The sequence below is a fragment of the Drosophila innubila genome, assembly GCF_004354385.1.
Source record: "Drosophila innubila isolate TH190305 chromosome 2R unlocalized genomic scaffold, UK_Dinn_1.0 1_C_2R, whole genome shotgun sequence".
Classification (NCBI taxonomy): Eukaryota; Metazoa; Arthropoda; class Insecta; order Diptera; family Drosophilidae; genus Drosophila; species Drosophila innubila.
In genome coordinates, this window is record NW_022995374.1 from 12,886,251 (window position 1) to 12,910,551 (window position 24,301).

General features: G+C 39.9%; 2 protein-coding genes across 4 annotated transcripts; one reads left to right on the top strand and one right to left on the bottom strand.

Annotated features, from left to right (window-relative positions):
* Positions 1 to 247: 247 nt before the first annotated feature.
* Positions 248 to 15,691, top strand: LOC117785270 (vacuolar protein sorting-associated protein 13). Of its 2 annotated transcripts, XM_034623199.1 has the most exons (30): positions 248 to 361; positions 782 to 1,090; positions 2,911 to 2,997; positions 3,059 to 3,256; positions 3,325 to 3,684; positions 3,850 to 4,071; positions 4,135 to 4,271; positions 4,349 to 4,580; positions 4,643 to 6,155; positions 6,308 to 6,953; positions 7,092 to 7,247; positions 7,305 to 7,647; positions 7,711 to 7,856; positions 7,922 to 8,438; positions 8,524 to 8,706; positions 8,776 to 8,882; positions 8,960 to 9,553; positions 9,663 to 10,223; positions 10,280 to 10,438; positions 10,503 to 11,105; positions 11,167 to 11,294; positions 11,419 to 12,258; positions 12,320 to 12,692; positions 12,755 to 13,576; positions 13,646 to 13,746; positions 13,817 to 13,955; positions 14,017 to 14,300; positions 15,037 to 15,175; positions 15,247 to 15,482; positions 15,542 to 15,691. In XM_034623199.1, exons 2-30 carry the CDS (start codon positions 991 to 993, stop codon positions 15,552 to 15,554), a joined length of 9,939 nt encoding a protein of 3,312 aa, XP_034479090.1. In that variant the 5' UTR covers positions 248 to 361; positions 782 to 990; the 3' UTR covers positions 15,555 to 15,691. The 2 variants fall into 2 exon arrangements, with proteins under 2 accessions (XP_034479090.1, XP_034479091.1); XM_034623200.1 differs by lacking the exons at positions 15,037 to 15,175; positions 15,247 to 15,482; positions 15,542 to 15,691 and adding an exon at positions 14,508 to 14,541.
* Positions 15,660 to 23,684, bottom strand: LOC117785283. 2 transcript variants are annotated; one of them, XM_034623226.1, is made up of 4 exons: positions 23,352 to 23,684; positions 20,817 to 21,147; positions 17,487 to 17,789; positions 15,660 to 17,432 (listed from the first exon to the last, which is right to left on the bottom strand). In XM_034623226.1, the coding sequence occupies exons 2-4, from the start codon at positions 20,869 to 20,871 to the stop codon at positions 15,808 to 15,810; spliced, it is 1,983 nt and encodes a 660-aa protein (XP_034479117.1). In that variant the 5' UTR covers positions 20,872 to 21,147; positions 23,352 to 23,684; the 3' UTR covers positions 15,660 to 15,807. The 2 variants fall into 2 exon arrangements, with proteins under 2 accessions (XP_034479117.1, XP_034479116.1); XM_034623225.1 differs by having other exon boundaries at positions 23,321 to 23,684.
* Positions 23,685 to 24,301: the final 617 nt, after the last annotated feature.

Here is a 24,301-nt window from a genome sequence, read left to right on the forward strand (position 1 = left end):
TAACTGTGTGGCAGCCTTGGTTTCCGGAAAAGTTCCATTCCCATATTCAGATCAAATCGTCATCGATGGATATCGATAGTTGTCGGATAGTTGTCAATCTGATTGGAACATCAAATATTATAATTACAAAATATGAGCTATAATTATATAAATACTAATAATAATATTGTGCATAAGAATATATTAAGTAATCAAGAAACAGCAGTGATACAAATAAATTTGAAGCTACCCACGAAATGACATTCACTGCGGACACCGACACCACTCAGCTGTTGCCTCTGAGAGTTCAGTTTCTACTGAGAGCTGTTCGACAGCGCGCGTGTGTTTATTATTGCGCATTGATAATGTTCAAGTCAGCAAGGTAAATTTTGCGGCTCTGTTGTTGTTATTAATATTGTTTTCGGCGTGAACCACTTGGTATTTAGAGATAAAGCCATGTATATGCATTGGCAAATAAAGGGCAATAAAACGGTTGAAAGAAAGTGTAATGATTAATAAGGCGGCACCATATGCCTGCCACAAAAGCAATAACACCCGCATGTGGAAACAGTTTCGTGTTAATCAGTCAATAATATAATATATTTGAAAACAATGTCAAATGCTACGCCTTATTTTGCTGTAATGCTACATGAAACATTTAAATATTGTGTGTTCTTTGCTATTTGTTTGCATGTTTTCGTTGTTTTCCGCTGATGGCTGAATGATGATGACATCATCATCATCACTGTGTTATATTTCGTCTCTCAATTCCATTTCCATTCTGTTTTGTTTTAATGTTTAGAAAAGGCTGAAATAAAAATCATACAAAACGACCATCAAAAAACTACAAACACACACACACACACGTACACTCGCTCACAGACAAACAGAAGTAATAAATACAACGGAAAATCAATAAGCAGCCGCTTTTTGGGCCGCTAACAGCTGCTTGTTGGATTCATCAAGTTTAAGAAGGTTGGAGGCGGCGATAGAAACAGAGACGGCTACAGGATGGTATTCGAGGCCGTTGTGGCCGATGTGCTCAACAAGGTGCTGGGTGACTACATTGAGAATTTGGATCATAAACAATTGAAAATCGGCATCTGGGGAGGTGAGTGCTCAAATGATCCCATACTAACTACAATCCCCATTAAATTAAAAGGCCCCCAAGCACGCAACTGACTCATTGACTCATTTGACTTAATTAATTTCTCAACTACAAATTTTTATCTGCCACGCACGGTTGGTTTTTGTCACCCCAAAACAATGACCTTATCCTTCATGCCTTGCACAGTGACACAATTCACAATTCACAGAAACAGAGAGCGGCAGAGTAAGAGAGACGTGAGTTAAGATGCTCTCCCAAAGCATTCTCTCTCTCCGCCTGTTGCTTTCGTTCTGCATGCTTTCAATGCGAGAGAGACAGAGAGAGAGGAAGAGGCCCCAACCACACCCCTCATATTTGTATCATCATCAAGTTTTGTTTTCTTTTTGCGGTTTCTCTTGATTCCTACTTATCTCTCAAGTCTGTTGACTACCACAATCTATGTACATTGTACAAGCACTCGTATAGTATTACTTGTTGACAATGCATAAAAATAAACTGTACCCTTTACAAAGTTCAGCATTTCTCAGCATGTTAAAGACACAAATATGCATTGAAAATGGCTTCCATAGAAGCATTAGTTCATATTTTAACGTGTTTAATTTCAACTGTGCTTACACCTTGCTTATTCACAGAAATTTGTTTAAAAACAAAAAGGTTTAAAAACTGGTTTCCTTCCACTGTCAATGACATCAAACCAAGCCTAATTTGAACTTGAACTTGATGACATAATGTGAATCTCATGAATAATTTCCATTGTTTGAATCCAACTTTTTTTAGCTCTTGAATTTTTAAACACCTTAAGTTTTTGAAGTAAACAAATACGTATACGTAATTATTGATTCATTTCATTCATTAACTTTCCTATTACCTCAATACTAATTTAGTTCATCAACTGATAAGGAACAGCTGCCAGCAGCGATAACAGTTAAAACTTTAAAGAGTTTGAAAATTAATGGAAATATTTCAAAAAGTCCCCCTAGTACCAACTTTTTTTTACGTAAATAACACGTAACTACATACATAAAGAAAAGAAATGTAAACTTAAGAACTTTATCGCGTGGATATTTATTTCCTATCAGACTTTATTGTAGTTGCTTTTTTTTTATTTGTCGATTTTTATTGAAACCGAGTATAGTATAATAGTTTATTATTCATACTTTCGATAGGTCCCACATTCCCGCACACCATTACTATTAAAAAACAAAAATGTTGCTAAGTAAATTTCTATCCAAAAAATTGTTATTATATTTTAGGCTGCGGACTATTAGCGTTATCTGAAGCAATGTATATGGGATCGTATCAGCTTTTATTAGTCATTAATATTACCTAGAAGTCACCTACTTAAAAAATAATTGAGTCCCTTAATTTGTCGCTTAAAATTTTTTTCTTATCAGCTATAATTCTGATAATACCAATAGATTGATATTAACAGTTGGCAGTTATGACACTTTTCAACTTAGTAAGAGATTTATTAGGGGTATTGCGTAGCCTTCTAGTTAAATAAATTGACCCATATTTGTATATAGATATTACGTATACGTAGCTAAATAAGTATTCGCTGAGCTTGAGGTTGGGCGTGTATCTTTTTGGCATTCCAGGCATAGCAGAAGTGCCGTTTGGCCAAAAAATAAATGTTAAATGCCAGACACGCTTAATTGGAGGCGATAAAAGGAAGCATGTGTGTACATATTTATATCTGTAGACAAGAAATTTATAGACAGATAGTGTTTAGTTTTTTTCGCGAGTTGTTCATTTCACGCATTTGCTGCAATAAATCAATTTATAATTATTCAATTAATTCATTTATTTGTTTCATTTTGCAGGCGATGTGGTTCTAACAAACCTAAAAATACGGGAAAATGCGCTCGATGATTTGGATTTACCCGTCCAACTGATCTATGGCTATTTGGGTAAGTAAAACAACTTGATACAATCATATTTAAATTAATTTAATGTATTTTTGTACTATAGGAAAACTTGTGCTTAAAATACCCTGGAAAAATCTGTATAGCCAGCCCGTTATTGTTGATATTGAGAATCTCTATGCGCTAGTCTCGCCCAACAATAATGTGAGATACAATGCCGAAAAGGAGGCCAAGTATGAGCTTGCGGCTAAAAAAGCCGCACTGGACGCCTTGGAAGCGGCACGCAAAAAGGAGCTGGAAAAGGGTATAATGAATTTTATATTTAATTCATATATAATATGATAATTAACTGCCTTTCTATATATTTTGTAGATCAGCCAATGGCCGATGCCGGTTTCACAGAGAAACTGACCGCACAAATTGTCAACAATTTGCAGATAAAAATCAGCAATGTTCATTTGCGCTATGAGGATACCACAACAACAGGCAGTCCCTTCTCCTTTGGCATAACACTCCACGAACTGGAGCTCTATACAACAGATCGAAACTGGGACAAATGCTACATGACGGAGCGTGCGCCGCAGGTTTTTAAAATAGCGAATCTCTCCTGCCTGTCAGCGTACATGAATTGCCATGGAAATCTCTATAGCGCAAAGGACAAGGACACGTTGTCCGAGCTGTTTCAAAGTCATATTGCAAGCAAGACATTTAAACCTGCCAACTATTGTTATGGTAAGTGCTAAAATTCTTAAAATATGTTTTTAATAAAATAAATTCAATTTAAAACCAAAAAATACAAGAAAAATTGAAAAACCGTATTAAAAACATAACTAAAGAATGTTTCAATAATATAATAGACTTATTTATTTACATTTACTAACCTGAAATTCCTTGCAGTTTTGGGTCCACTTTCTTGCAATGCAAAGCTGAAGCTTAATATGAATCCCGAGCTGGATGTGCCGGCTTATGTGAATCCAAAGATTGACTTGAGCATGGAAATGGAGAGACTCAATGTTGGCCTAACCAACACACAGTTCCACAACATTATGCAACTGGGCGACTCAATGAATCGCATGCAACTTGGTGTGCCCTATCGCCAATATCGACCTTATGACATACGTAAGTGTATCGGCTTAGATAAATAATAATTCATATCTATAATCAATCTTATTTTGCATGCAGCTTACAAGGGTCACTACAAAGAATGGTGGCAATTTGCAATTACCTCTGTGCTGGAGCATGATGTGCGACGATCCAGACGCACTTGGAGCTGGAAATATATGAAAGAACATCGCGATCGATGCAACACTTATGCTGAGGTGAGTTCACTCCAGAGTCTAGAGATCGAAATTTTTGAATAATCCTATACTAAATCACATGTTATTTCGTTTTTTAGAAATATAAAGCACGCGAATTGAATAAAAAGCCACCTGCAATGTTATTAGAAGCTTGCAATTTGCTGGAAGAAGAATTGGATGTGTTTAATCTGCTGTTAATTCGGCAACGTGTCAACATCGAGATTGCCAAGGTTAGGGAAGCTGCGCCACCGGAGAACAAAGGCTGGTTCGGCGGCTGGTGGGGCGGTGGTGCCTCCAAGAAAGAGCAAAGCGATGCGACTGAAAATATTGGTAAATATTGTATTATTAAAAAGTATATAGAAATTAATCTTAATAAATTTTTGCATTTGCAGCTAGTAAATTTGAGGCTGCAATGACGGCTGAAGAGAAGGCCAAGATGTTTAAGGCAATTGGCTACGAGGAGAACGTAAAGCCTCATGATGTTCCCATAGAGTATGTGGCAATGCACATGAGCTTTAAACTAATTGCGCTTGACGTGGGACTGTATCAGGAAACGAATGCAGATAAACAAGACTCCAACTATGACTACCATCAAATGCCGAGCATAATGTTGCTGCAGTTTAAGATGGCCACAGCCTCGATAACCCAACGTCCGGCGGCAGAAGCAATTAGTGTGACCGCTGGCATGAAGGAGCTCAAGTTGATGGGTCTGACGCGGGAGAACTACACGCCAACGTTGATCAAATCGATAATAACCGATGAATTCAATTTGTTGGACATTTTCTTTGAAACGAATCCCATGGACGGTCAATGCAATCAACGTGTCAAAGTCGTTGCACGTCCACTGCAAATATTCTATGATGCCGAGACAATATTGAGCGTTGTGGATGTCTTTAAGCCACCCAACGATGTGAATCTATCGAAATTCGAGGAATCAGCTGCCACACAACTAGTTGGCATCAAGGAGCGATCGGCGACAGGAATGCAATATATTATTGATCAGAAATCTGTGCTGGATGCGGATATATTGTTGATGCCAAATGTTCTTGTGGTGCCACATGGCGGACGCTATCTGGAGGGAGAAAAGTCGCTAATTGTTGTCAGCTTGGGTCAGGTGCACGTTACAACAGCTCCACATCATCGCACCACGGATACAGTGCAATCGTTATACAATCAAGGAAGTGAGCGGACGGAAATCATGCAAAATGTTATGGACAATGCCTACGATAGATTTATTGTGAAGTTAAATGATATACAAGTGCTGGCGGCTCGTCCACATGAGGATTGGCAACATGTTCTGAGCTTGGCCGTCTCCACGGACTTGCATGTGTTGCAGCCCACATCATTGAAGGTCGTTGCAGCTCTGTGCGTTATCGACAATGATCCACGTTTGCCAAAGATTAAAGTGGACATTGAATTGCCCCCCGTGTTGCTGAGCATCTCCGAGGATCGTATATTTGAAGCTATTGGTGTTGTCACCAGCATACCGCTTCCCAAAAACGAACAAACAATTGTGCAGCCCATTTTAACGCGCTCCCGTAGTTCCATATCAAATTTCATCAATCGCGAAATCAAAAAACGCAGCACTTTGACTGTACCGAAGACTGTGGAAGCCATGGAACTCGTGCAGTACACAAATCTTGAGGTCAACTTCTCGCTTAAAGAAATCTCCCTTAATCTGTATAAGTCAAACCAGGTCAGTGAAGTGGCTTCTGATGCGGCGACACCGTTCATTACCCCTGAGGCAGAGGTATCCAATTTCAGTGTTGCCACAGTGGCCGAGATTGACAGCGATGTGATGATACGTCGCCAATCACAAAGTGCCCAACACATTCTTTCGATGCAGGTGCTCCTACTAGATGCATGTGTGGCCCAGCGTACCTATGAGACGGTGGCGACATTAAAGTAAGTATACCAGTTTATAAATGGTCTCCCAAAAACAAGTTTTTCATTTTAATTTGTTTTATTAAATATTCTATTTTGTTTCATTCTTACAAAAATATTAGAAATTTACCAAAAAAAACCTAATTATCATTGAAAATTAAAAATCTTTTCAGATTGGGCGGCATCAATATCAAACAGTTTGACGGACAGAATGAGGATGAGCATTTTCTGGATATTATAGACACCCCTCGCTTTGCCAAGGATCTGAAATGTTTGTTCACAGTTTCCTATACGTTGGCTGATAAACTTTCACCAGAATTTAGCACAAAATACAATTCCACCGAGCAGCTTGTAGTGGCCAACTTTGAGGTGTTGGACATTGTGCTGCATCAGGAGTGTCTGATGCGTTTGTTGGAGCTGGTCAACAGTTTTCAGAAGCGTCTCGAAATTGCGATGGCACCTTTGTCAGGCGCAGAACCAAAGGATCGCTATGCCGAGGCTGGTGAAGGGGATGGCATCAAACACAAGTTGCACGTCATCATGGAGGATACAGAAACGATATTTACCACCGCTCAAATGGCTATACGACGTCCTCCAGAATCTAGACGTGCAAATCGTGTGGAGAGCATTAAGATGCGTCTGGTGGCCAATCTCGATGAGGTTAGCCTCAAGCTTATCTCAAATAGTCGCCCCTTGGCCATGATGCATGTGAAACAGTTTGTGTCTAATGTTACACTAAAGAATTCCTACACGGAGGTTAATCTTGGCCTCAAGGATATTTTGGTAGAGGATCTAAATCCCCATACAATACATCACAATGTGAGTGCACAATTTTATTGCTTTTATTAATATCTATATTTGGTTTTTATTTGTATAACTTCAACCGAAAGATAATGATTTAATAACTAAGTTATATTCGAATAAAATTAAGTTAGAAATACGCTTTTTACATTACAGATCTTGAGCATAGTAGGTCAAGATGCTTTCAATTGCCAGGTGGTGCTCTTTAATAAGGAATATACTGAGGATTATAACTCGGATGATATGAAAATCACTGTTGACATTGGCTGCATGAAAATTATATTCCTCAATTGGTTTATCGCTGGCGTTTTAGTAAGTATTAAACTCTATTTTCTTTCCCAATAATATTCTTTTCAATTGATTTTCTAGAATTTCCTGAATAACTTCCAAGCGGCACAAAAGGCACTGACAGATGCCAGCGCTGCAGCCGCTGAAACCGCTCGACAAAATGCATTGGATGCCTATGAAAAGGCGACGAGAATGAAGCTCAATGTGCGCATTAAGGCGCCAATTATTATCATTCCAGTGAACTCGAATAGCAAGAATGCCTTGGCACTTGATTTGGGCTTGCTGGAGTTGACCAACAATACAAGTGAGATGCCTGTGCCCGGAATTGGGGAGAAAGCGGTTATTGACGAGATCAAACTGCAGCTCAATGATGTCAAGTTGACCAAGGTGACCATTCTGGATGCCGCCGACACAATTGAAGATGGTGAGCATTTTCTTTTAACAATATGAACATAAATGATAGGAATGGATTTTAAAACTTTTGCAGAAGTGGATGCTGCCTTTGGCATCAAGTCCTCGTTGAATATGATGAATCCCATGAGTTTTACGTTGGGTGTGACACGCAATTTGTCAAGCACATGGTACAAGGATGTGCCAGAGCTCAATCTATCGGGCCACTTGAAATCTGTAGAGGTAATGAAAAATTGTATTGATTAAAAATGTCAGAGAAAATACTAACTTATTGTCATTACTTGCAGCTTACTCTATTCATGGATGACTACGCCTTAGTCATGTCTATATTAAATCGTAATCTGAGCGAAGGCAATGCCGAGTTTCCGCCGGAAGATACTCAAGTGCAGGATAATAAACCACGTGCATTGCCGCAGTCTGAAATACGTCGCGCACGATCAACCACAGCGTCGACCATCGCCAAACCGGCTGAAAAGGTTTACGAGAAGCTCAAGTTTAACTTTCAATTTGATGGTGTTATTATCAATCTCATGGAGGGCGATGACAGAGGTCTGGCCTGCTTTGGCATTTATTTTCTGTCTGTGAAGGGCACACAACTCAACAACAATACGCTAAGCACCTCGATTGTCCTGTGCAACATTCAATTGGACGACACGCGTGTCAATACCAAGGGCAAGATACGTCAGTATTTAAGCTGCAAGAATTGGAATAAGACCGACAAGAGTGAACTCATTGATATGTGCGCCAAAGAACCCACCTATATGGTCGACATAACAGCGATTATCAAAGAGAATGATACTTTTGGTATGTGCATATGCCGTAAACATATTTATATAAATTTCTTGTATTTGTATTTTATATTTAATTTTTATTCTCATTTAATTTATAGCTGAGGTGCGTGTGCGCAGTTTTGACTTAATTGTGTGCATTGATTTTCTGCTCAAGCTGACAACTTTCCTCTCCCTGCCCTCCGAGGAGAGGGACTCAACCACAGCGGCGGCGCCAAAGTCGGCACCAGTGGTTGACTCAGTTGCACGAGAAAGTACACGTGTCACAACAACAAGTATATCACGTAGGTGTAATATTAACAATAACAAAAAATAAATTAAAATAATATACATACATTTTATATCCATTGCAGAACAAGGCCCTAAGAAAACAATGCATCTAATTCTGCACATTGATCAGCCGGATGTGATTCTGGTGGAAAGTCTGGATGATCTAAATACCAACGCAATTGTCTTTAATGTAAGTAACTTATTTGAGCATGGAAAATCTCTAAGCAATTAATGTTATATATTAATTATTTAAATAACTCTTTCTAGGCACAAGCTCATCTGAATTATCGTTCTATTAACGATAAGCAAATCATCAATGGCCAAATTGATGCCCTAAAGATATACATGTGCTCCTTTTTGCCAGAGCGTCGGGAATCGACGCGACATTATATTCTACATCCATGTGTGATCAGTCTACAGGGCTCCACGCCCGAGGAGGAAGGCATGCACATTAGCCTGAAGCTTAGTGATATTATCATCAATGTATCTCCGGCTACAATTGAGCTGCTAAACAAAGCAATGATGAGCATTACCATGGGCACAGCCGATAAAGCGGCAATTGAGAAGGCATCAGCGGACTACTCCAAGATCTGGTATTCCAAACCATTTAACTCACAAACTTATTGGTTCACCAAAGTGGAAAGTGGAACTGATGCGATGATTCTTGACTGCGAAGACATACCTATGGGCAGGCATAAGACAGAGAAATGTGTTATTGAGGTTCCCAGCATCACAGTTGTCATTGAATCCGGCATGGGTTACTACACAAAGCCCCTGATCTCGCTGGACACTCGCATGACGGCGGTCTTCAATAACTGGAGTCGCAATCTGACCGCCCATGGTTCTCTCACGCTCAACATGGTAAGTTCTGTTGTGAAGTGTTAAATTGTTGCTAATTGTAATTTCATATTTATATATATTTAATTAAAGTACTGGGTATCTAACAGCTTACATACTAAATCACTTGCAGAACTACTATAATCAAATTCTGGCCGAATGGGAGCCCATCATAGAACTAAACGAGGTTGTCGGACGTAACGGCGTCAGCGAATATATTCCTTGGGAACTGCAATTTGATCTGGCAATTGAGAAGACTCCAACCGAGTTTGATGATGAAAATGACAATCAATCGACCAACATTCGCATACATTCTAAGGAAAATCTTGAGATCACCTTGAGCAAGACGTGTTTGGGTCTGTTGGGCGAACTGGGAGAGGCCTTCTCCCAGGCCTTTGATGAGAAGGGTTTGGCCAAGCCGGATGTTATTGCTCCCTATGTTGTGGAGAACGATACGGGCCTTGACATCACACTGAATCTGCGTAGTGGCATTTTCACGCTACACGAAGTGCATCGTGGGGGAACGTCGATTAACAACGCGATAGTTTTGCACTCTGGCGAAGAGGAGCAATTGGTGAATCCGCAGGATATACAAGTCTGCACCGTTTCGGCGGGCGGACGGGTCTATTTGCAAACCAAGGATCTGAGCACCATCCCCGACGAAATGTCCGAAGATTACAATCTCTATGTGACGGTAATGATTATGAATTATCTAGTATTTCTTACGTTAATGGCCCATTTTTTTAACAGGTCAGCGGAGTTCCTGTGGAAGTTGTGCTGCCCGTGTCCAAGGCCGACACACGTTACTTCCCACTCCATGGGCACACGATGAAAGACCAATGGGCCATTGTATCTGAGGTCACCCTCGAATATGGAACTACCAAAATCAACATTCATGGCGTTGTTAGCGTGAGTATTTCTAGTCTAACTGTTACATTGGATTACATTGTTCATACATGTATTTTCCTTGCAGATACGTAATCATTTCACGACACCCATCAGCGTTTTTCGTCGCAAGTCCAACATGAGCTTTACACTTGTGGGACAGGCGGATTCCGGTCAAACGATGCATGTGCCCTTGCATGCGGTCTATGCAGAGTCCAAGGAATTATTCTTTTCGCTTAACGGCTACAAAACTTCAGTGCAGGGTATCTGCTGGAACATCAATCCCTCGGATAACAATTATTCGCATCAATTGCAATGCGATCCCGTTGATACCTATGAGGCATTGTACATTAATGCCACACGTCAGAGTCGGGATATATACTTTGAGAACACGGACAAGTATCGTTTGATGAGCGTCGTCTATATGATTCATCTACGTCCTCCGCTTTATCTGCGCAATTCATTACCTATTGATATTAAGGTATCTGTACTTGGTTGTTCCGTACGTAAAGGCGCTCAGGATATCAGTCAGGCATCGTTGGTGGGCAATAGTCTAGAAGATCAGAAATATCAGAGAGAAGATTTCCTCGACTATGGCGAGAAGGAGGTTAATCCTGGTCATGTGCTTCACTTACCGACTGTGCGCATGTTCCAAAAAGGCAAGGAATCAAAGAGTGTGCTCGTTGTGCGCGTAAGTAAAATTTGACCCCCATTTAACCATAGATAGACTTACCTATTTCCACCCCATGCAGTTAATCGATTATCTGGAGAAGGATTGGTCCTATGCCACTGAAATATCGGATAGTGCTACTGATATATCCATTTGGAAATTCTCCTCATATGATTCAGACGTTAAAATGGAAATGGATCTCAATGTGCAGTAAGTCTAAGAAAATTGAGAAGCTTGACAATTTCTTTTTTTTATATATGTAAATTTTTTTAAATTTGATTGTTAAGTAAAAAATTAAACTTACATTGACCTAAAATTATGATTTTATTTGCAGGGCCACCAATCGTCATGGCAGCATTATGTTGACAATATACAGTCCATTCTGGATGATCAATAAAACGGGTCAGATGCTCACCTACAAAACGGAGATATCATCCGTTGAGGTGCTTTATCATCCGCCGGAATATTCTGGTCCCATCTTGTTTACCGCTCGTGACAAGTTGTTCGACAAAAAGAAGGCATCGATTCGAATCGATAATGGAGAGTGGAGCGAAAAGATTCCCTTGGATGTGGCAGGTTCCACTGGCGGCGTCACTTGCAGTGCCAACGATCAGAATTATCAGATTGGCGTGCACAATCATTTGACCCAGAATTCGCTGACCAAACAGATCACTTTTATACCATTTTATATAATGCGTAACAAATGTCGCTATTCGATCGAATTGCAGGAGCTTAAGCGTCCTGGTGATCCTTGGACTGTGCTGGAACCCAATCAAGTGGAGCCGCTCTGGCCGAAAACTGATTCCAATCATAAATTGATTGTACGCGTGGATAACAAGATTACGCCAGCATTTGATTACACAGAGGTGACCTGCACCTTGTTGAAGCTTGAGGACAGTCCTCATGGTGGCGTCAATGTGGATGTGCAGACCACGGAGGGTGGCGTCTATATAACCTTCACCGAGTATCAGCCGAGCTTGGCACCTGGCCTTCTTATTAATCACACCGGCAAGGACATTGCCTACTATGAGAAGAACACCAGCGTGAAGCACATATTGAAGCCCAAGCAGAGAACATTGTATGCCTGGATCGATCCTACAGGTCCCAAGATTTTAATCTTTGGCAAGGACAATCAGGAAACTGATCTGAGAAAGGATCAAATCGATAACGTTGTGTAAGTAATTCAAATAATACGTTCCGTGTGTGTATGTTCTAATTATTTATTTTCATCACAGTTTGGAGGATGGCAGCCAGGCCTATTGGGTATCCTTCCTGGATGGCATGCAACGTGTGCTGCTCTTCACAGAGATTCAGGAGATTGCCCAGCGCACGGAGACCACAGCAGCATTGCAGAGTATCACACAGAGCATTGATATGCATATTCATGGCATCGGTTTGTCTGTGATTAACAACGAGACGGGACTGGATATACTTTATCTGGGCATCACGAGCTCGGGCATTGTCTGGGAGTCGAGAAAGCCGAATAAAAAACGTTTCAAAGAAATGACCATACACGATACCGAGCTCATGGAGGCGGAATATCAACGCTATATTGTGCACAAATCGGTCAACGATGTGCAGACCTATAAATTGGATAACAAATTTCCGGTAAAAACCAATTGAAGTACAATTTAGCTTGTGTGTAGATTAATTATTTTATTCTCTTGCAGATTAACTTTGACAAAATGACGCTGACGAAACAATGCGATCGTCGGATTAAGCGCAGCTTTTATCCCGCCATTTGGATGTCAATGAAATCATCACCGTTCCAGAAGCAACTGCATGTGAAAATCAATCACGTGCAGATGGACAATCAATTTATTGATCCCATATTCCCAGTAGTATTGGCACCCATTGCGCCGCCCAAGAGTGTCGCAAGCAGCACAACAATGAAGCCATTTATTGAATGCAGCGTGGTTGAGAGAATTATTCCCAATTCTCAGGTCAAGCAGTTCAAGTATGCCACCATTCTTATACAGGAGTTCCACTTTAAGGTGGACATACTCTTTTTAACTGCCATCGCTGAACTGTTTGCCACCGAGGTGACCGATGATCAGGCTGCAAAACTCTTCCGCAATGATGTGGAGTCCATTGAGCAACCCCTGACAGCCCATTTCGAGCAGAATACGGCACAGGAGCAGAAGAACTTTTATGATAATTTGCATTTGGGACCACTGAAGATACATGTTAGCTTCTCCATGGCGGGCTCGGACACGACAGCGCTGCCTGGCTTCCTTGGTCCATTGGTGCAGGGTGTAGGAGTCACCTTAACCGATGTCAATGATGTCGTCTTCCGCTTGGCCTTCTTCGAGCGCGAATATCAGTTCTTCAGCCAATCACAGCTTGTTTCCGAAGTCAGTTCCCATTATACTGGCCAGGCGTTGAAACAGCTCTATGTGCTGGCGCTGGGCTTAGATGTCCTGGGTAATCCTTATGGTCTGGTTGTTGGCATCAAAAAGGGTGTTGAGGATTTGTTCTACGAACCATTCCACGTAAGTTTCAGTTGTCATACTTTAAGAAGTTCCCACAATTTATCATTTGTTAATTATTCCTTTTTTTAGGGCGCTATTCAAGGTCCTGGCGAATTTGCTGAGGGTCTCGTGCTGGGCGTCAAATCACTCTTTGGCCACACTGTAGGTGGAGCAGCTGGCGCCGTGTCCAAGTAAGTTTGCTACTTTTTTAGCTATATAAAACCATTCTTTTTAACCGAGTCTTTTTGCTGTTCTTTCTAGGATCACTGGTGCCATGGGAAAGGGACTCGCCGCCCTCACCTTTGACGATGAATACCAGCGCAAACGTCGCCAGGGCATGCACAACAAGCCAAAGAATTTCCATGAGGGTCTTGCACGCAGTGGCAAAGGTCTCGTCATGGTGAGCTCACAATCGAGTTGGTTAAACCAACTTCAATTCAAATTGTTCTCATTGCTTACAGGGCTTTGTCGATGGCGTCACCGGAGTTGTGACGAAGCCTGTGAGTGGAGCACGGGAACAGGGTGTTGAGGGCTTCTTCAAGGGTCTGGGCAAGGGCGCCATTGGCCTCGTAGCACGTCCCACAGCCGGAGTTGTTGATTTTGCCAGCGGCAGCTTTGAAGCCGTTAAACGCGCCACCGAAAACACCGATGAGGTCAAAAGGTTGCGACCTCCTCGTTTCCAACATTATGACAATGTCCTGCGTCCTTACTGCCATAGGGAGGCTTTGGGCAACATTATGCTAAAGTAAGTATAGCTTCTATAAGTATCTCTGCTTGAGCTTGTTCATCCTTGCTTACAAAATTATACCTAATCTGGTCAAAATTCTAATCAGACCATCGCAAACTCATTCCCATTTCTCTGTTGATTTGTTTACACATCTGCAATTGCCACTAATCCAGTTATCACCTAACAACCTTATCACTAACACACTAAAAATTCTTGGATTCACAGATCCCCAAATAATTAATTTAAACCTCAATTCAACTAATATTAATTTTAACATTATAAATATTACTAATAAAATATTGCTAACACAAAACTCCTACTGTATGTACAATATATTTATAGAGCTAGCAGAATAATCTTCGGCAAGTCGAAGTTAAAATACCCTTTTAGAGTCGTCTGATTTTTGAATTGACAATTATCACTTTATATGAACAAAAAAATTTTTTTTTTAAATATTAAAAATAATAATGTATTCTGTTAAGAAATTTATCATCCAAAAATAATACTGGATCTGAGATCTTCTCCTACATCCAGATACTTTTTTCGAATTTGATTTTTTTAAACTGTTCTTAACTCATAACTTAACTCACACAATTCTCAAGACTTTTTACAAAAAATATAGTACCTCTTGAAAGGGTATATACATTATTCCTTTGCGAGCTTGCTGCTCCCATCATATGTATATACAGTTATCATCTTAAAAACAAATAAAAATAACTCCCAAATGTTTGCTGATCGATTGCTCTTCGCACAGGGAGCTGGACAAAGGTAAATTTGCGACCACCGACAGTTTTATACACTGCGAGGAGATTGTCCAAAAGCAAGAGTATCTGCTGGTCACCAATTATCGACTGATCTACGCGCAACGCAACGAAATGTTTGGCGTTTGGGTGGTAAGATTGACATTCATTTGTTTAACATCATTTTCCATTAACTTTAAAATCTTTTCTTACTTAACGTTTAGTCACTGTGGTCCTACCAATGGGAGGAGATTGCTTCCATTACAGCCAATATACGTGGCGTACAGTTTACAGTAAAGCATCAGGGCAAACGAATCTTGGGACTGTTCTCATCAAGTGAATCGCCCAATAAGCTGATCTTGGTGCCGGATCAACGCAAACGTGACGCACTGCTCAGCATTATGGAATCTCATCATAGGGATAGCAGCTTCAGTCGTTTACCCGGCTCTCGCTATACATCGTAAATTTATTGCTTAAATATTCAGATAATAATGTATAATAATCCCTTGCTTAACTCAGCAAAATATTTTAAACCCTGCAGAGAAAGAAAGAAAGAGAGAGAGTTGGAGATCCTTCTCAGCCCACAAACAAGTTTCCACATTCAGTACATAGATATTTCCTTATGTATATTAACAAATTATGTTTTGATATTAAAAAATTTTATGTCAATGTTGAGGATAAACATGAAAATATATGAATTTGTCACTAGCCTAGATAATTAATGTGCTAATGCTTCGCTCCAGGAAGGGAACAGGATCAGGCAGGGGATCGGGCTCAGGACTTTGTTACACCTTTTTGAGAAAGCTGCTGGGTGGCGTGGAAAGCGGCATGATGGGTTCATAGTTGTTGCAGTTATCGCTCTCACAGAAGGAGGTGAGGGAGGCCAACGCATTGGCCGCCAATGCCTCCACACTGAACATGGTCGACAGATGTCCACTGCTCTCAAACTGATTGATGATCATGTTCACCTTGCTCTTCGCCTCCGCTTTGAGGCAGGGCGATGTTGGATTGCTGCTTGGCTGTTGATCGTTTAGTGCAGCATCGTAGCTGCCATCGCAGAGATCCAGACCATTTAGAAGATTCTCCTTTTCGCTCTGTTTACACTTGGCATTTGATGGTGTGCTTGTGGCATTACTCGTGGCACTTGTGGCAGAGGAGGAGGCCGAGGAGGAGCGTGTGCTTAGACCGGAGCTGGACTTGTTCAGGCGACTGAGAAACCAATTTCTGGCCAACTTATCACAATCTTTGCTGGGAGTCTTCTGTGGACTCGTCTGCGGTGTCTGCGATTTGCGTTGTTTCTTCTGCTCCTTGGGTGTGAGATTCAGTTGGGGATTAGCGTTGGTTAACGAAAGCATTTCTGTATCGCTGTTGCCGCTGGAGTAGCTCTTCTTGACAGCCTTCTTGAGACGCTCCGGGCTCGTCAGTTGACTAGACAGCTCGCTGTGCACCGTCTTCACCTTGGCCTGAAAGTCTAAGGCCAGATTGCCATGCAAACTGGATGATTGTGGCATTGGCTTCAGGTCACCAGCATTGAGCAGCTCTGCGGTCTCCACCTCTTCAGCGCTCCTCTCATCCGGCACAACCAACGGCTGTGGTGGACACTTTGGTATATCATATTCAAAACGTTTGGCCAAGGCGCTGGGACTGTTGCACTTCTCCGGCAATCGTGGTGGCATCTCCCCAAAATTATAAATTGGCGATGGCTCCTCATAAATGCTGTCTGTCGGGGAAGTGACTGTGGCTGCTCCAACTGAGCTGAAGCTGCTCTTCTTCATCGTCGGCGGTGTGGGCAGCTTGCGTAGCATTTTGAGCGATGCCTGAGCAATGGCATCACCACGTATGGCCGCCTCAATGGCATGGATCCACTCTTTGGCATCGACTTCGTTGTTTGCCTGATACACAAACTTCTTGCCCGGATCGGCTGTGGTGATTTGAAAGCAAATCTCACGACGTTTGCCCTCACCAAAGTGCTCGATCTCAATGGCCGAGCTCTTTAGGTAGAGGCTACTGCTTGGACGACAGGCAGTCGGACCATCGGCATAGCACAGCATCCAGTCATTCAAGATGCCACAATAATACTTCTTGCTCTGATCGAAAAACAAACGCTTCTCAATGCGCTGCAATTGTCCATATTTTGTGGAACGCTGCAGTGCCAAGTGGCCAGCTGGAAGATCAGCATACGGGCAATTGATGAAGAGCTCATGGGCAAAGACCTGTTGTGTTTCCTCCTCTCCCTGATGCTGGCAAATGTCATACAATTGTTGTTCCTGCTCCTGTTGCTGTTGTTCTTGTTGCTGCTGCTGTTGATCTTCAGTTGTCTCCAGTTGCTGTGTGTTGGAACAGCGGAAGGTCTTATCACTGTTGAGCGAAGGATTGCTGCTCAGATCGATGTACTCCCGCGAGGCGGACACTGCAATTAAAGTCAATTACTAGCCTGGCCTAAAGATAACTACCAAACACTCACGCGAGTTCCTCGATGAAGAAGATGTTGCTGTTGTAGTTGTTGCTGCTGTTGCTGCTGGGGAGGACAACATCTCCAGATAGCAACCGGTCTCGTCGCCCACTTTGCTATCCGAGAAGTCGCTACAGCCATTCGATTTAACGATCGTCATCGTTGCCGCCTGCTCGTCTGCCCCATAACCCAAGAGCAGCTGCTCACATCTGTCCAACAACTCCTGCGTCTGCTCAGCGGCTGTCACATGGAACAGATTCGAGGTGTTCTCATACTCCGATGTCTCCAGCGAGGCACGAAAATGAGCACGCACATCTGCAAAGAGGGAAGAGGGATCGATCATAAGCAATAGCTTTTATTATACCCTTGCAAAGGGTATTATCATTTGGTCGCAATATTTGTAACAACTTTTAGAAGACGTAGCAGTCTTTTTTACAGTATGTCAAGTATTTGTCTTGCCAAAGAATTAATATAATTTTATATATAGTTTAACGCATGAGATCTCTTCATTTATTTTTAGGTAAACTGTTATTTTCTGAGATAACTCAATCAAACTCCCAAGTTGTGACTTTCATATTTGGTTATAATCAGTCTCCTACATCATATATCTTAATTATAAAAAAAAAAGTTGATTTTTAAGTTATCTCAACAAAAATGAAGAATTAAACATTACCTACTAGTAATAAATCCTGAACTAATTTCGTAATAATCAGATTACTATAACAAACAGATACTTATTGCAAGAGTAACAAATCTTCGGCATGAAAAAGACACACAACTTTACTTTCTTGTTATAATGTTCACTTAAAGCTTAATATGAAGAACAGACATTGACTATTAATTCTGGAAACGCCTCATTGAATTTAATGGCAGACAGCATAGTTATTTGTTGAGCAATTTCCATAACTACAATTGTGGAGCTTCTGGAACTGGGACTGTTATTGGAACTGCTGGGCAATTAGCTGTGTCTCTCTTTGGATCTTGAAGATGACTCACAATTGTTTAGTACTCGTAAGTGCATGTTAAGTCGCCCCAGCTACATATGACCTCATAATACCCCAAGAGAAGTCAACTGCGAATTGACCGCAGCAATTAAAAGCAATTTCACTGAGCAACAACGGTCCAGTTTCCACTTAAGTTAAAACTTCTCTCCCTCCCCTTCTCATTCTGTCCAAATCTTCCGCCTTTTAAGTAGGTTTAACGGTAAGTTCCAACAACAACAACAACAAAACAACAGACAAAAAGACACTGAACATTTGCAAGAAATCTTGTTAAAATTTAAACACGCAATGCCAAAGCCCAGACAGACATATAAATGTAAAGTCCATACGTAATTAGTATACGAAACAAGAGAATCTTAGCCATAAAGAATATGTTATACGCTTTCTTAAAAAGAAAGTTTAACTCATATTAACACTATTTATACTCGTTTATCTTATTACATTTTTTCCATAATTTATTCCAAAACTTGACCATCTTTTTTAATTACTACTATATAACCGAAAAAAAATTAATTTTGAATTTCAAAACAGAGATGAAACTTTAGAGAATAGCCTACCCTTTAACCTACAGTTTTGTTAAGATAAAAATATTAATTTTACAGAAAATAAAAATTTCACATACCAACAAATCTTAAATATTTGATAAATTTAGAGGCCTAATAATAATCATCATCATAATAAATGGTTGCTGGTCGAAAAAATTAAATTTTTTAAGTGACCTAAATTTGAATGCAGAATTAATTTGCAGGCCAAACCATAATCGAAGTGATATTCCGCATGGAAATCGGTGGAGTTTTGACAAAGTTATGAGAGTCCAAAGTTTTTGAAAAAAATTGAAGGGGTTGGTAAGGAAATTTGGATTTCAAATGGCTGATGATTGAAAAAAATTAAATTTTTTAAGTCATTTGAATTTAAATGCAGAATCAATTTGTGGGCCAAACAATGAACAAAATGATATTCCGCATGGAAATCGGTTGAGTTTTGACAAAGTTATGAGTGTTCAAATTTTTTGAAAAAATGTCAAGGGGTTGGTATGGAAAATTGGATAGTAAACGGCTGATGGTCGAAAAAAAATTAAATTTTTTAATTGACCTAAATTTGAATGCAGAGCTAATTTGCAGGCTATACAATGATCAAAATGACATTCCGCATTAAAATCGGTTGAGTTTTGTGAAAGTAATGAGAATTCAAAGTTTTTGAAAAAATGTATAGAACAAAATGTGTGGTGAAGATAAAATGGGCTATGTTTACTTCGATTTTACGAAATTTTTTAAATATTATAGATGTTTCAGATAGAAACCGTTAATAATATAACAGCTAATCATACAAAATACCAATGTAAAATACATAATGAATAAAAGTTGAAGGTTTCTGGTGTAACTTCAATCTGTTACAAACAGTCACACAAAGTCTTAATACCCTGTAGTTCCCATATATACACTAGCTTGAATGGCGGCGCTTTCAAGAGAAGGGCTTAAATCAAGCGCTTTGGGCATAGTTTCGCGCCATGTCCGATCTTTTTGCTTATACTCGTACGTACTACGTACAGAGAGCGAATGAACCAACAAAACGCTGACCAAAAGCCAAACTAAAAACAAGTCGAAACCAAACTTAAAATGCTTTCAATAAAATGTACACAAGAATGAAAAGAACAAAGCGCAATTAAAGTTGTTTCAGCTCCAGATCCGAGACGGTTAAACATGAGTCAATATACATTGGACGAGAATTCTCGTATTCTCATATGCTCGGGGTTATTAATGTTTGTGTTCTGCCATACAAGAAAATTATATGCCCCAGGGGCCAAATGAGACGAGACTGTGTACGAATAATACGAATATTCGTATTCGTTAGATGATTATTAGTTTTGCCACAAGTTTAAGTTTTCATGTTTCAGTTTCTTTATTTTTTTATTGCTTTATGCATAATTCACAACACTCTATAAATTAACTAGATACATAATAACTAAATGCGTAGACACTTGAGCTAAGTAAATTATTTTTAATGTGCCTGCTTTTTTATTATATTTATAATGTGGTAAACGATTACCAATCCCATTTAAATACGCATTCAAGGGGGCATTATAAATTTATAATGAGCTTAGTAACGCATTAAAGATGTCATTTACTTTGCATAAAAACCTTGTTTATATCCAGTACTTACTGAAATTGATTACTTATAATAATATATAAGAAAATACTAAGTTATTTGAGTGAAAATGTACCCGAATATATCTTAAGTAAATACGTAAAGATAATTCTCACTTCGTCATTCCAAGCTTAACTATGTTACTATAATTACACTTTTTTTTTTGGAATTTTTTTAGTAGTTGCTATTTACTTACCTAATAAAAACTGTTCAATTTCGGCGCGTTTAGACGCCTTTATATCCATATCCATGATAAATAGTTAGCGTTAATTTGAAGCGTTCAGTTTAAATGTTTATTTCTATGTTGTATATGGCGTTTTTTGTTGTTGTTGTTGTTGATTGTTTGTTTGAATTAGGATTTGCTCTTGTTATTGTTATTGTTATTGCTGTTTATTACTGTGGCTGTCATAGTCAGCAACTACACAGACACACACCGTGATTTGTTAGCAATTAACAGTTTACTGTCAAAATAAAGTAGCACATTCTATTGAATCACATGCACTCGGGCAGCGGTAACTGGGAATAGCCTGTAAATGCAATAAATAGTAACAATTTGGCGAAAATTTCACAGATACACGAAAGTCGAAGATACACACACTCACTCGCACAACAACTGTCTGTTTGTTGTCGGGTTTCGAACTTCACAAAAAAATGCTCAGTAAGAAAATATTTAAAAATCTCCCCCACAGCGAAATCAAAACGAAACCGCACCGAAATCAATCCGCGCCATGGTCTTTGTCTGTTTAAAGTAAGATGAACTACGAAGTGATTGCGATTATTAATAGATCTATTTGTAAAGTCGGCTATTGTTCTCGTTGTTGTTGTTCTCTGTAGCTGTTGTTGTCATTGTTGTCGATTCTAACAGACACGCACTAAAAGAGGCAACTCTTTCGAAATACAATACAAATCCATATTGTACTCAATTCACGCTTTAAATAATACCCTGTATGCAAGGCAATAAACGAGGTGTATTGACTTTATAAATAGATTCAAACAATCATTTTTTTTATCCATATTTGGAAATGCAAACTGATTTTTAAGCCACTTTCGAAAGGATATCAGTAAATTACATATAAATATTTATAATTTCTTTTCTCAAAATTTCCTGGAATTTGGAAAAATTGTGTTACATTTTTTTAGACCTTTCTAAGCTGGATAGTTATATTATATAGTTTAGGCAGATTCTTTTCTTAATAATAAATATATTTACTAAGTTAATTTTTAGTTATCGTCAATAATAATTGACATATCATCTATTATCATCTCCAGTGAGTTTGTACTTTCTCTTTAGTTGTCAAATTTAAGATTCAATTTCCATTTTACAATTACTGTATATTTCTACACTTAAAGGTACTAGTAAAAAAAGAGCTTTACTACAGAGTATATCTATTAGCTTAATATGCCCGCTACTAGTATTCTAAATTTTGTATTTTATTATAGTTTTTTTTTTGTATTGTCTGTTTTGGTAGTTATTTTTTTTTAATTTTCTTTTTGTTGCACGCTTCGTTTGGCGCTCATGGAAAATCAACGCAGCCGGCGGCGCTGATGACGTTATGTTTCTTTGTGTGTTGTTTCCATCATTTGCTATATACAAAATATATATGTGTCTATATCTGATTGCAGTTGAATTATACAAACATGCATATATACTAGTAGTGTGTATGTATGTATGTGTCATTAAATATTATTACGAAATGGCTTCGAGACCGATTTTTATAAAGCGATACTTAGTTAATGCACTTGTATTTGGATCTAGGGTCTGCGGGGGGGTGGGTGAGAGTATTGGGTGGGTGGGGGTATCTGTGTGTGGTTGCATACGTGTGTGTGTGCGTAAAGTCACAAGTCTGTCAGTCGCATTTTGCGGTTTATTTGTTTGCTTGCGACGCTTTTGTGGCCAAGTCAGGCATACTATATACATATAAAGTCAAGTCTAGAGACTGCTTAGCCAAAGCCCTATCAATGTTTAATGCCTTCCGATGACTGTGCCGGTACGTGGACGTGGACTTGGCCAAGCCTTTTTTAATTGTGACTCATCCCAAAAAAGGCGACGCGTGTCGTTGGCCATTAAAATATTTGGCGACATTGTGACGTCGATTATTCGTCTCCCTTTCAAATGTAAATGCAAATGCAAATGAATGAATGTCAATTGACACTTGGCACTTGCTACGCCAATGTTCTATTAGGGACTTTTACTTTTTTTATTGCTAACATAAAACTAGCAAAGAAATTGAAATGTAATTCGCATCGCTGCCACAAAGAAATAAAAGTCTATAGCAATAAAAAAAAAGGCAGCCATAAACAATACATGTATATTGATAAATTAACACTTGCAGTTCCACATATCGAATTACTCTGTTTATTTGAGTCTGTGTTCTGTTTTAGCTATTTTAGAATGCTAAAATACGAGTTCGATTATTTCTCGTTGGGTCTTTATAACGACTGCATTTTCCGGCATTTAAACAGTTAGCCAAAGCGCAGGCGTGTCTCACCGTCACAGTCACCGTCACAGTGACAGTCACAGTCACAGTCTGTCTGTCTTTCGTGTGCATTTCCGGTCATTTTCAAATGCCTCAACGATTCGATTTCCTGCAAGACTTTTTAACTTGGCCATTCGATTTTTGATATATGAACGATTTGAATGTTGCATCCGGTTCTTTTTCTTTTATTTCTTATTATATCTTTCTTTGTTTTGAGCCATACACTTTGCGCTTGTTTGCGTTGACGTTGACACCTTTTTCTGCACTTAAGCTTAGCCACAGCTTTTCTACGCTCTCCAAAGAACCAATGCGAACACAGACGCTTTTCATTGCGAATCCGAAGCCGCACTGTGTGTTGTGAGAGCGAATATCCACCGGGAGAGCGAGAGAACGATTGCGTTGTGCTCTCTGGGAGCTTTTAAGCGCGACTTGTGTGTGCGCGACCGTGAAACACAGAAACGCAACTGACGGGCTCCAGCGCAGCTGAGACTAGAACTGCCGTCTGCCAACGCGCTGTCTGCTGTTCGTGGGGGAGCCGATGCCGATGCCGATGCCAAAGCCGAAGCACAAGACGAACGAACACGCACGAGGCGCCCAGGCTGTGAATCGTTTTGCTGGCTGCTATGCTTGTTGTTGTTGTTGCTGCTGCTTTGCTTTGTAGAACGCCAAGGGGAGCAACAACAACAGCAATAACAAACTGATACGAGTGAGTAATGTTGTTGTTGTTGTGGCATTGCCTACAGCCGAAAATGTGAAAATGTTAATTTTACTGCACGCTACATAGTAAATTTTAAGCATCGTTCCCAAACATGGCCAAAAATCTGGAAACAGGCTCGCCAACCCAAAATAATAAGCTAGTGGGATAGTCGAGCAAGCACGACTGTGAGATGCCCTGTAAGCTTTCTATGATCAAGAATATAGGTACATATATACTCAATAGCATACAGAATCTGCCACACCTGCTTCCCCCTACTATGCAAATTTCGATACACTTTTGAAAAAACTAAAAGACCCTTTAAAACTTTTAAGTACAGAGTAACGAAACGAAAACCAGAAATCTTCTAATGTGCGCACTCGGCAAGAAAGTGGCAACAAAAACAACAACTGTGTGGCAGATGTTGCTGCTGATGCCGGGACAAGTTAGAAATCCGATCCTTGTTTAAAAGCCAATCTGCAGGCTGGATGTCCGTCCGTCCGTCTGTCT

Bases quoted from the DNA above. Each gene is read 5' to 3' on its own strand.
- LOC117785270 (XM_034623199.1), top strand. From the start codon at position 991: ATGGTATTCGAGGCCGTTGTGGCCGATGTGCTCAACAAGGTGCTGGGT. The intron at 4,581-4,642 runs GTAAATATTGTA...TTGCATTTGCAG, and splicing joins CGATGCGACTGAAAATATTG to CTAGTAAATTTGAGGCTGCA. The intron at 6,156-6,307 runs GTAAGTATACCA...AAATCTTTTCAG, and splicing joins GAGACGGTGGCGACATTAAA to ATTGGGCGGCATCAATATCA.
- LOC117785283 (XM_034623226.1), bottom strand. From the start codon at position 20,871: ATGGATATGGATATAAAGGCGTCTAAACGCGCCGAAATTGAACAGTTT. The intron at 17,790-20,816 runs GTAAGTAAATAG...CCCTCTTTGCAG, and splicing joins AATTGAACAGTTTTTATTAG to ATGTGCGTGCTCATTTTCGT. The intron at 17,433-17,486 runs GTGAGTGTTTGG...CTTTAATTGCAG, and splicing joins TTCTTCATCGAGGAACTCGC to TGTCCGCCTCGCGGGAGTAC.